Raw genomic sequence first — 12522 nt, 5'->3', positions numbered from 1 at the left:
TAACTTCTTCATACTGAATGTTGCAGTTATCTTTGCTGCCAAATTAGATAAAACTGTCAGTAAAAAAAAAAAAAAACACTCGGATTAAAACTAAACTGACTTCTCTTCAGTAAATCCTTTCATCTCATTACCTAACTAACATAATGAGATATGACCTTTGCTGTCAGAGTGTCACCTTCCATAAGATGTATGGACGCCCCACGGTTATGAGGACATCAAGGAAACACATTAGCTTCTCAGGCCACAGAATCACATTTTCCCCTGACGGTCCTTTAATTGCACGATGAACTCCCAGAGGAACGGGACAGGACAATATTGACTTTTTTTTTTTTTTTTTTTCTAAATTGTTGCAGTTGATATTGTTCAAAGCCTCTAAATTGAATACAGCCTTCTTATGTGTCATTTGTACATCAAAGAATTGGTAGGAGCAGCGAGTTAGGAAACATAAGGAAAACATTTTCCCCCCCGATCACTTTTTAAATATTTGATCCAACCAAGGAAATAACTTGTCTGCAGTGATTTCATGCATCACAAATTTTAAAAAGTTGAAGCTTTTAAGGAGTCTGCCTTTATGTCATTCATGTCAAATCAGTGATCTGGGGGGATTTTGGATATAAAACGCATAATAAAAGACAAAATATTACCATCTAAACTATTTCACAGCATGTTTGACTAGTTTCTAATACAAGAAATCACCCTGTTAGATATATTGATACAGGAATACACTGTATGTCAGCTGATCTTTAAAAGGAAAATTGCAGTACAGCAATGACTAACATATAATTTACAAGTGGCACCACTACAGTTTGTCCACCAGAGAGCACTGACAGGTTTATTTTTCAACTGGAAAATGTCTACAGTATCTACATCATCTCAAAAAAACCCCAATATCAATTGATTTACCATCATCTGATTTTTTAAAACTCAAATATTGATGTCAATGCAGGTGTATGTATGTATTTTATGTTAATTTGATAAATGTTTCCAAACAATTTCTTATAGTTTGACATGATATCTGTTAACCCCTTTACAAACCCATTAATCATTATTTAATTCGTCTCATTTTTCAGAGTAAACAGTGAAATATCTGACTTTAAACTGAAAAGGGCAACACAAAATGCACGAACCGACTTTGTTTAGCGGTTGTGATGTTTTATTGGCCAACCAGTTGAACCAAAACACAGACAACACATAAAACATGATGTAAAACCCTGCGTACTCTATACATGACGGCTGAGTTTCTGATTTACGTTCAGAAGACTAATCTCTGCGGCTCACTCTGCCGCAGCTTACTGACAACATAATCGTACTGATTACTGGGAGCTGTGCAAAGAAAATAAAAACTCCAGACAGTAGTAAACCTTATTCCATTACCCTTTTCTCCCCAGAGGCTCACAAGTTTAGTAAAACATGCCTTTAAAAAGATAAAGAGAATTGCCCCGAAAGAAGTGTCACTGCGTTAAAATCTGAATATTTCTACAAGCTTTACCAAAGTTCAGTGGCTCTGAATGACACATCATAACGAGGTTTTAGCAGATTTAAATAGAAAGTTTATGGCTTTATCTACTTTTTGCCCTTTCTGCAGTGACAAAGTGAAATATAATGTGTCCAATTTCTTTAAAAAATGTGATCAAATCTATAAACTGGCCAAAAATGTCATTAAAACAACAACAATACAAAAGCAACAAACTGCATGAGCCACTCTAATCAAACTTATTGATCTTCAAACAAACTTAATAATGTGACAAATTTGAGGTTTGGACACTTTTGTGGTTATAATCTTAAAGAAACTCCCAAAATAAAAGAATAAATTAGGTATAATACATTCTTTTAAAGACACATTATTCACACAATTTACAAGAAATGTAGAGTCACATTTTGTGCTGAAAAGGATGAAACATTTACATTATTGCACTCAACATTTAGTGTCACAATAGGAAACCTTTTCAGCTCAGATACTCCCACATGATGCTCCACTTCCTGGTAGTCAGCTGTACAGTAAATCAGCCGTTTCTTAACCGGCGTAGTGCCTGCAATATTTTCTACAATGACGGTAAGAAAGCATACTCCTATGTCACATGAATGCTTTGCGCTATGTGTTTATGCTGATGAAATATTTTACTGTCTGTTTACTGTTTTTCATGGAATTTGTGAAGTCATTCGTTTTGACCGCGGCGTACGAGACGTCTATAAATAAAAAGATACCTACGACACACAGACTGCCACAGTGAAGTAATTCTAATACCTACTGATCATCTTGCACATATTCTGCAGTTGAAACCAAAAATAAAATAAAAAAAAAAGAAGCAGATTACACGTCATGATTTCACACTATGAAGGCAGCAACTTAAAAAGGCAAAACTGCAGAAAAGACATGGAAGCCAGTTTGGTGAGAGAGAGAGAGAGAGGGAACAGACAGGAAAGATTTGTTTACCGGTTACCTAAATGCGAGTTATATGACGTGTCTCTAACTATTGTTTGATGTGGGCCCCGACACTGTTTGGTTTTGGTAAGACGGCACAAACGCGGATGACGACAGCAGCTATCGGGCCAGCGCTACTACAGCGGGATGATGACAGCAGCTCTCTCAGTGACCAATCCACTCTCATCCACCGCGACAGTGCTGACTGTAGAGCATAGATTCATTTTTCTAATCACCGAGTTAAGAAAATAAATCCTATAAAGTTGCAATGATTTCTTCCCCTTCTGATTGCAACTGCTTACATGGGTCTGGTGTGACTGTTTATCCCAGGTATTGAATCAGTGACTAATAGGTTGGTAACAGATGATTAAATGCATCTTTGAAGACGAGGTTCGTCTTTTAAAAAGTACATGATTCTATTTTGTTCCCCAGGCTGTTGTTCAACAACAAACCTTTCTTACATCTGGTGCCTCCAGAAGAAGTCTAATTTAGGAGTGATGCCGAGATCAAAAAGTGGCTGATGATATGCCGCTCCCGTTCTAGGTCCCTCTGTCCGCCTGCATACCCGTAGTGTGTCTTGTTTTAGTGTCATATGCTGCTTTAACTAGTGGCATGTCTCTGCTGTACGACCGGCATATGGCACATGAAAACAGTCACTACCAGATACCACTCCCTACCGGCTTATGGCAGTTCTTTACTAGCATATAATCGCTGCTGAGCCGCATGAAAACAGCGTATCACTGTTGTTGCACCGGGAGATTTGCTACGAGTTCCAACACACCAGCAGTATGCCGGTGAAAAGTGGTATCTGCCAGTGAGCTGGGAGTGTTAAGCCATTTATAAGTCGTACACAGCTGCAGCATAGACATGAGTTTTAGAGTGGTATAAGACAGTAAAACTGCCACAGCATACCACTCAGAATCAGCATATGCCAATAGAAGATGTGGGAGACGTACCATCAGACACTTTTCAATCTCACGCTGCTCTAATTTAGGGCTGTGGGCTAAAATGGCACATCCATATGAAGAATGTCCAGGTAGCTTCTACCAGTGTCTCGAATCCACCAGCTCCGGCCGCAGACTCATTTTTTTTAGCGCCTCGTAGCCGACCACCATGACGATGGTGGTGGGTGTGGATGAAATGATGCGTGCCGACAGTCCTTTGGTCAATCCCCAGAAGCCCTCCTCTTTGATCAGCTGCCTGAAGGTCTCAGTGACTGAAGTCCTTCCTTCAACCTAAACAAAAACACACATACGTTCCTGTTGAGTTAGTGTTACAGTGTAACGACTTCCCCTAATGTTGAACTGAATATGCAAAACGTTAAGACCAACAATGGAGTTTGCACAGTTAGTGTGGTAAATTAATTATTTGTAGCCTTCAGTATAACATGTTTCTGAATAAATAATTCTTCTTAGAGGCAGAACTTGGACTCTGGACGTTCCCTGTGCTAAACCTGTCTCAAGAGCATCACTTTGGCTGTCTTCCACCGGACAGGGAAGTGTCTCTAGTGTGTTGAGATATGCAGATCACAGCAGAGTCAATTAATAACTTGAAATGTTAAACACATAACAAACAAACAAAGAAATCTGACTAATCAGCAACAGTTATTGTGTTAGCCATTAAAAATATCTAACTGAATTGTGCACTTTCAAAACATCTCCCAGCTACCTCCACACACAAGGAAAACTATTTTTTTGATATATTAAACGCCATTGATCTCTTCCATACTGGATTAAGCTACAGCCAATATCAATAACACCAAACATTAGAAATTAAAAACCAAAATTTCCTGGATTTAACACAACAGCCCAGACTGACCACCTGCCTGTACCTGTAAAACACCTCTCCTGTATTTTAACGCAGCCTGTTAGATGTAAATAACGTCTACCTGCACTCTGGCTCTGACTACGTCCATCGGGTTGGTGACAGTAGAGGCAGTAGCAGCAGCTAACGGCCCGGCCATGGCTTGTAGAATCAGATGAGGGCAGTCACTGGGAGCCAGATTTGAGAGCTGCTCTGTTGAACATCACAGATACAGATACATTATTAACTCTGTATCCTCAGTACAGATGTACAAATGAAATGGAAATATAGACAGCAGACACAGGTAAGACAAAAATAAACATAAAAAGTTCAAGGTCTTCACAGAAAGAACAGAGCAACGCCATTACTGTACCGCCACATAAGTGCAGTTCTTTCTTGTGCTTAATATTTTAGAAAACATGAGTTTTAGCTTACCAGCATAAAAATGATAGAAAGGCCACCAGACAGCGCTGTTTGGGATGTAGGTGAGTAAAGAAGCCACGTATCCCCTGTAGAAGCCTCGGAAACCATCAGCAGCAAATATCTGACCCATAATGCTCCTGGTTTGGCCAAACACTTTTTTGGGTTTTCCAGTCTCTGTGTTTGAATTGAGCCGAAAGCGGGTCATGTGCTCCCCTTGGCCCTGCATCATCAGCTGCTGAGAGACAACATCTATGGGGACAGTGATGCTCTGAGCGACCAGGGAGGCCGAGCCGCCCGCCACCAGCGACTTCACGGTGTTGTCATCAGAATATTGGGAGACGTACTTCCTCACCAACTCGTAGGTGGTGATGTACGCCTGGCCTGAGATGAGGGTGAAGGTGTTGACCATGAAGCCGCGATACAGGCCTCGTACGCCTTCCGCCCGCAGGATCTTGAAGAAGGCGTCGAAGGTGCCGCTGTAGAGCGATTTGCCCCTCTGCACCTGGAGCCGAGTGCGGATGAGCGTGGCCGGGTAGACGGTGGCCCGGATGGTCATGGTCATGAACACCCCGAAAGAGTAGAACTTCCTCTTGTCCAGGTCCTCCCACTCAATGATCTGGATGTTCCTCTTCTGCTGCATCCTGCCAGCTGTAGGAGCCCCCTCATCAGACTGATCCCTGCCTGACAGCGGAAACAACATCATATATGTATATATTATACAAGTCTACACCAGGGGCAGAAAAAAAGCTGCTGATGTGGAAGGTAGTAGGGCTGGGTGATATAAATAAAATCGGTACATGTCATTTTGTGGTAAAATAAACAAGCAGGAATGCCCAGTTATTCAATATGACCATAAAGCAGTCAGGGATTTGCAACTTTGGCCAAAATGTCCCACACAGAGATGTTAAATGGTATAAATGACGAAATCTGTGACAGACAGTTGACAAATTAATGATATCTCACCATAGAGCTGCAGTGATTAGTCGATCATTAGTCATTTTTTAAAAGAAAAAACATGCTGAAATTTTCTCATTCCAGCTTCTTCAATGTGAATATTTTCTGGTTTCTTAAGGCCTCTGTCGTAATATTTGTAATTTTACATTAAGTTATTGATAGAACCGAAGTCATATACTCAGCGAATAAAATTTGTTTATTTATTTACTTTTTTTATTTACCTTTTTTTTATCATTATTATTATTATTCATTTTATTTACTTATGCACTAATAATGGCTGTATGGATGATGGACACATGATGGAAGGTCAAAAATCATGAAAGGACCCTTAACATTGCTTCATTTACACCTGTATTAATGTAAATAATTGAAAAGCTGATTGTACTGTATGACTGCACTTGAGAAAAGGAAATAAAATAAGTTAAAAAAAAATACTCGGCAAATAAAGTTTATTCTGATTGTGATAAGCATCATGATACTGAGCATTTTAAGTAGCCTTAATGAATAAACTGTCTTTGAATAAAATAACATGATTGAAATGTCTGTTTTTGACTGATACAGAAAATTAAATTGCTAAGAGTATTTCACTATTGTTGCCGTTTTATACCATAATAGTAGTCATTTTCATTCATTCATTCGCAACACAATGACCTAATACAAACTGGGATGTTTAATGTGATAACTATCAGCTGACAAATTTGAATCATCATACAGTCTAACTCCACCCCTCTCCAGTTCAGTCATGTTCTCCAAACTGGTGACTATTTATTCATAACATGATGACACTTCCCTGTGAGGGAAGAGACACAAGCTCATTTCAATGGAAAATCCTATTTGCAACCATTGGACATATACAACGTTATAACTGTAGCTTACTCTGTAATAATTAATGTCCTCTAAATATTACTTGAATACCAAACCGGTACAGGGCTGCAACTAACAATTATTTTCATTACTGACTAATCTGTCAATTATTTTCTCAATTAATCAATTAATCGTTTGGGCTATAAAATGTCCAGAAATGTTGATCACTGCTAGAAGACTAAATAAAACAGAAAATTTTAACATTTGAGAAGCCGGAATAAGAGAATTTTGACATTTTTTTCTTTTAAATTCGATTCATTTTCTGTGATCAACCAATCGATTAGTCATTGCAGCCCTACACTTGTAATTTTGTAGGTTGCCAAAGTGCTGAAAGTACTTTTTTTTTCTGCATTCCTGATCTGACTTTACAGTGAAAACATCTAATAACAGCTTAACTATCTCTTGTCCTTGAGCAACATCTTTCTTCTGTTATCTGAGTGAGAAGGTTCAAAGTACGGCTGAGCAATATGGACAAAATCAAATATTACAACATTTTTTTACCAAATATCTCAATATCAATATTGCAACAATATTGTAGGGATGACTACACAGAATATTTACACAATGAGAGTTTTGATAATCAACAGTAATGTGGATATAAAGGCAAATAATAGAACAGCTAAAACAGTCTGTTAAGTTCAGAAAATTACATCACTTTACTGTAATGTAGCCTTTAAAAACAGGAAAAGACAAAATTTATGTCATATCACAATACTACAATATCCAAAATCTAAGATGATATCTAGTCTCATATCACAATATCGATATAATATTGATGTATGGACCAGCCCTAAGCTGAACTATCTCTTCTCCTTGAACAACATCTTTCTCCTGTTACCTGTGTGTGAAGGTTCAAAGGTCATGCTGCAAGAGGCAACTTAAGCAAGCTGAAGATAAATCAAAATCCGAAAGGTTTTGACAAAAACTGCGAAGCCTGTCGGTGTAATGACCGAGTTCTTACACATATTAAACACCAGTAAGTTAGATGTTTGCACTTGACCCTAATGGCAACACCGTGCAGAGGACACCGTGTACCCTCTGAAGCCTGCAGAGGGCTGCGGGGGCTGCGTTAGCTGATAACACTTATTAAAACCTAACAAAGCAAGACAAACAATGACGACACCAGGTGTTTTATTAAAACGAGCCTGTGATCACCCGCTGCGCTGTGTATCTTAAGCCTGTGTTAAACACCGATGAGCTAGTTAACGCTAGGTTAACTTACACAGCAGTAAACTGAGCACTTACCTCTTTGGACAGATGTTTATTTCAAAGTCAAGCCTTGAACATCATCTCAACAACCGATTAAACAGTATGCTAATCTAGAAAAGTCCATTAAGCGGTTAAAAGATATTATAACGACGCAGTCCGGAGTTAGCAACCTCCTAACTCATCAGCTAACTGGAAGCCTTCCTTCTTCCATGTTGCTGAAACAACCAATGACGCGCAGCGTAGCTTCTTCTTCTTCGTTTTCTTTACTTTACACTTCCGGTGTCCCATTACTGCCACCACGAGGGCTGGAGGTATAAACATACATACATGTATATACTTTATAAAAGGTCTTCAATTGATGATTTAGTCTATAAATTGTCAGAAAAATAATGTCAAATGCCCAACATAGTGCACCAAAATAAATACATACATAGAAAGAAATCATCAATCACAAAACAAACAAAAGGAGCTAAAAACATAATTGTGTATGTTGTTCTTATTTATTACCATTAATAAACTAATATCTTTAAAGGATAGGTTCACAATTCTTCATGTGTGTTTTAAAACAACAGTCAGGTGTCCATGTGAACAGTGAAAGAGGTTTTAATCATTCCTCCTGTTCGGTAAATGTAGTTACTTTCCACCACTGTTTACTTCTACCTGTCTATGAAGTTACTGGTCCTCCCACAGACAGGTGGCGCTGTGTGTGTGTGTGTTTGTGTGTGTGTGTGTGTGTGTGTGTGTGTGTGTGTGTGTGTGTGTGTGTGTGTGTGTGTGTGTGTGTGTGTGTGTGTGTGTGTAAGAGAGGAAGCTTCAAACTGAAAGTAGTGCAGCCCTCAGCTTCGGAGAAAAGTACGCTGAATTAGTCCTTTTCAGTCAAGGTAATATTATATAAACATTTCCTTACTCATCACAGTGTTGTTTTTTATTCCGGTACAGTTTTAGAGTATAAGTAGAGTTTGACTCTGTAAAGTCTGTAGACTTTCTTTATTATGAAGTAGTAGCATGCTAGCAAGCTAACATGCTCAGATATTGCAGATTCATTCTGTGCAGCAGCAGCTAGCTAACATTAGCTAACATTAGCTAACTGTCACACTGAGCCACAGTTAGAAGAGAAGAGTGAAGTATCAAAGCACAGAATAAATACATTATCATAGACTTGTTATACAGTAGATATTTGTCTATATTTAGGAAAGGAGGTGTGTATGTCCTGTAAAATAATCTGTGAAATCAGAAGTTATCTCGGTATCAACGCAAACAAGCTGAAACGTTTGGTTCACTGTTCAGTTTCTGCTGGTTAATGTCAAAACAACTTTTTTTGTATTTTTACAGGATAATTCAAGTGACACGAAAAAATGGTAGGTGGATTTAATACTCTTTATGACTATAATTCAAAAAGCATATCATAATAACCTGTAGTAATAATAATAATAATACCTGTTGTTTCTTTGTTGTTCAGTCTCGCAGATATGATTCCCGGACAACCATATTTTCTCCTGAAGGCAAGTGTTATTTCTTTGATTATCTGATAATTGAGTTAAATTTTAAACTCCCAGATGCCTGTTATTATGCCTCCATATGTGTATTATATCATGCAGTTTCCCCAATATATCAGCCCAGAGAATTGGGACATCTTTTTTTTGCCAAAGACACCAAATCTTGGCTAAAGATTAACAGTAAAGTTTGTTGTGTTGAACAGTGTATTTCCATGATTTTGTTTGTTTTTTTGTGATTTGCACTCTTAGGGTTAATTTACTCTTTCTAGTTTGGGCATTTGGGATAGAAGTTCTTTCTTGTCTGTGGGAACAGTAATTTGACAAAATAATCTTAACTCAAGGTCCTTCCACTAGCTTTCAGCTGCATCTCACAGCCTTCATCAGTGAATGAAGTTTGCTAATTTGTCATAGAGTCGGTTCAACTCAGTTCATTTGCTTAAACCGTTTATACAATGAACTGAACTGAAATGAAACAACTTCATGACAGTTTCATTCTCTGATAAAGGCTGTAAGATGTGGTTGAAAGCGCTTAAAAAAAATGGTAAGTGGACCTTCAGTCAAGATTATTTTTGTCAGGCTATTACCTAACTTGTGTTTAAAGTTGTAGTGGGTTTTCTTTTAGCTATGTATGATTAATATAAACTTTGTGACTTTGTTTTACAGGACGCCTGTATCAGGTGGAGTATGCCATGGAGGCGATCGGTCACGCTGGAACATGTCTTGGGATTCTAGCAAATGACGGAGTGCTGTTAGCGGCGGAGAGACGCAACATTCACAAGCTGCTGGATGAGGTCTTTTTCTCTGAGAAGATCTACAAGCTCAATGAGTGAGTGAACTGAACTACAGAGAGACTGCCAGTACCCAAAAATAAACAGATATCAGATATCCTAACATTGTGATGTGACCTTGTGTGTGTGTGTGATTTATCTTTCAGAGACATGGCCTGCAGTGTTGCTGGTATCACATCAGACGCTAATGTACTGACAAATGAACTGCGGCTAATTGCACAGAGGTAAGTTTCAGAGGAATCATTGAAATTTCAGGAAATGAGTGAGGAAGTGGCAACAACACCACCACCAGCTGCTGACCAGTTGAATTTATTTTGAATTTTTATTTATTCCTCTGTAGATATTTATTGCAGTACCAGGAGCCAATACCTTGTGAGCAGTTGGTGACAGCCCTGTGTGACATCAAGCAAGCCTACACACAGTTTGGAGGTAAGATGCACAGTAGTCTCCTTGTCTAGTTTATCGCTCGGATCCCTTCATGCTGCTGAACGATTCTAGCTGGTGAAATTGCTTTATTCTGACTCTGCGTCATACATCTCCCCATTGCTCAACATATTTTCAGTCTGCTTTAATGATAGAGGCTTTAAATCATCTCACAGAGGAACGCCTATCCTTCCTCTGGAGCTAAAACAAAATATATGTTTTTTGAGTTTACTGAAAATCTGTTCAACCTGTGTCTTCACTTACAAAGCAGAAAAGGGTGTTTACAATCTGTAAACAGACTTAAAATTTAATTAAGTTAAAAAAAAAACATTTTCATGATTGATTAAGGTAAAAACATCAATTTCATTGTCAGTTAACAGTCTGCGTTGTCTTGACAGGGAAGAGGCCGTTTGGTGTTTCTCTGCTGTACATGGGCTGGGACAAACACTACGGCTTCCAGCTGTACCAGAGCGACCCCAGCGGCAACTACGGAGGCTGGAAGGCAACCTGCATCGGCAACAACAGCGCTGTAAGTCTGAAATGACTCACGCAATGAAAATCTATGAGATGATCTCAACAGAGAGACCGGGCAGATGGTGTGCTGTTATACATTAAATGAAGAATGTTGTATAGAAATTCAAGAGATTCAAGATTCAAGAGCTTTTATTGTCACATACAATGCAACACAACAGGTAGCAGCGACATTGATGGCAGTAAAATATGGCTTCTTCAAACTCTAGTTCCAATTAAAGTAGAAAATAAATATTTACAACTGTAAATAGAGAGAGACGAAATAAATAAATACACACACATATACAGTTGTAGAAGTGATTTATATTTTCTTTTCACACAGTTTAGTCTTGTTTTGGTTTGGTGCGTTGTAGAAATGTTTCTCTGTAAATGTGCAAAACTGTTGCCAGTACTGTTGGTCTAGTATTTTGTGTATTTTCAGTAGTAACATAAATCTCCTAGATGTCAGTGCTGTTTCCAGTGACAAATTAGAGGTTGAAGCAATAAAAAATGTTCATACATTATGTTCAAAGTGAGTTATACTCTTACTCTGAATGGTGTTTGATGTGTCGCCTTCTTGGCCCGCAGGCTGCAGTGTCCATGTTGAAGCAGGACTACAAAGAGGGAGAGATGGCTCTGTCCTCCGCTCTCGCCTTGGCCGTCAAAGTTCTCAACAAAACGATGGATGTCAGCAAGCTCTCAGCAGAGAAAGGTGAGGTCAAACCACCAATATCTCAAATATATATTCTTGTAATTGGTCTGCATATTCTGGTTAGGTTTAATGTGAAATGACAATTGTTGTGTTAACGCAGGACGATATTTATAGTAGTTGTAACTTGGGTCGGAAATTAACACCAGCTAAGGGAAATAAATATAAGGTTACAATACAATAACATGATTCTGTATTACATTGACTGTTTCAGTGGAAATTGCCACTCTGACTCGGGAAGACGGGAAAACAAAGATCAAGGTGCTGAAACAGAAAGAAGTAGAGGAGCTCATCAAGCGGCATGAAGCTGAGGAGGCCAAGGCTGAAAAAGACAAAAAGGAGAAGGAGCAGAAAGAGAAGGACAAATGAGCAAAATAGTTATTTTTTTCCTCACGTCACCAAATCCTGTATTGTTTTGTCTTTTACATTAAAAGTTTGGAAACTGATGGACTCGTTGTCGTCTGTATTTTAATCACAAAATAAAAGGAAGATAAATGTATTTCTCTAATGTTTGTCTTGACAAACATGGTTAAAACCACAACTTTTCTCATTGATATAAATGGATAAAAATAATAGGAACAGCTCTCAGTGTAACGCAATACAATTCAACAGCAACACAGACTGTATTAAGTGAAAAATGATCATGAAGTTGAATCAAGACTTTTCAACCAAAACTTAAAATAGCCTTCAGAGGAGGTTTAGCGTTTATTGCAGGTCTGTTGTATTAGACAGCATTTAATTTGAGCCTGATGTACAGACAATAAGTTTGTCCGTTTACAGCACATATACACTCATGTGGGTGTATTTGTGATTATGAAACCAGATCCTCACTTTTCTTTTTTGGGACCTTTGAGAATGGAGGTCGGAGGTCACAGCCATCCCATCATGCAGTGCTCCATCAAGTGACTTAAGGGGGTGGAG

The 12522-nt window shown here is 38.5% G+C and overlaps 2 protein-coding genes across 2 annotated transcripts; one reads left to right on the top strand and one right to left on the bottom strand.

Moving 5' to 3' along the window:
• Positions 1 to 1622: 1622 nt before the first annotated feature.
• On the bottom strand, positions 1623 to 7920 carry LOC122984547 (solute carrier family 25 member 44-like). Its single transcript, XM_044355070.1, has 4 exons — positions 7712 to 7920; positions 4661 to 5329; positions 4311 to 4438; positions 1623 to 3657 (listed from the first exon to the last, which is right to left on the bottom strand). Exons 2-4 carry the CDS (start codon positions 5286 to 5288, stop codon positions 3466 to 3468), a joined length of 948 nt encoding a protein of 315 aa, XP_044211005.1. The 5' UTR covers positions 5289 to 5329; positions 7712 to 7920; the 3' UTR covers positions 1623 to 3465.
• Positions 7921 to 8445: 525 nt separating this feature from the next.
• LOC122984540 (proteasome subunit alpha type-4-like) lies at positions 8446 to 12047 on the top strand. The gene is made up of 9 exons (XM_044355058.1): positions 8446 to 8556; positions 9008 to 9033; positions 9135 to 9177; positions 9835 to 9997; positions 10106 to 10183; positions 10300 to 10388; positions 10781 to 10911; positions 11481 to 11604; positions 11816 to 12047. The coding sequence occupies exons 2-9, from the start codon at positions 9031 to 9033 to the stop codon at positions 11968 to 11970; spliced, it is 786 nt and encodes a 261-aa protein (XP_044210993.1). The 5' UTR covers positions 8446 to 8556; positions 9008 to 9030; the 3' UTR covers positions 11971 to 12047.
• The last annotated feature ends 475 nt before the right edge of the window (positions 12048 to 12522 follow it).

This window comes from Thunnus albacares, chromosome 1, assembly GCF_914725855.1.
Source record: "Thunnus albacares chromosome 1, fThuAlb1.1, whole genome shotgun sequence".
In the NCBI taxonomy this organism is placed as follows: Eukaryota; Metazoa; Chordata; class Actinopteri; order Scombriformes; family Scombridae; genus Thunnus; species Thunnus albacares.
The sequence above is the reverse complement of the archived record's forward strand: the minus strand, read 5'-3'. Positions and strand labels throughout refer to the sequence as shown.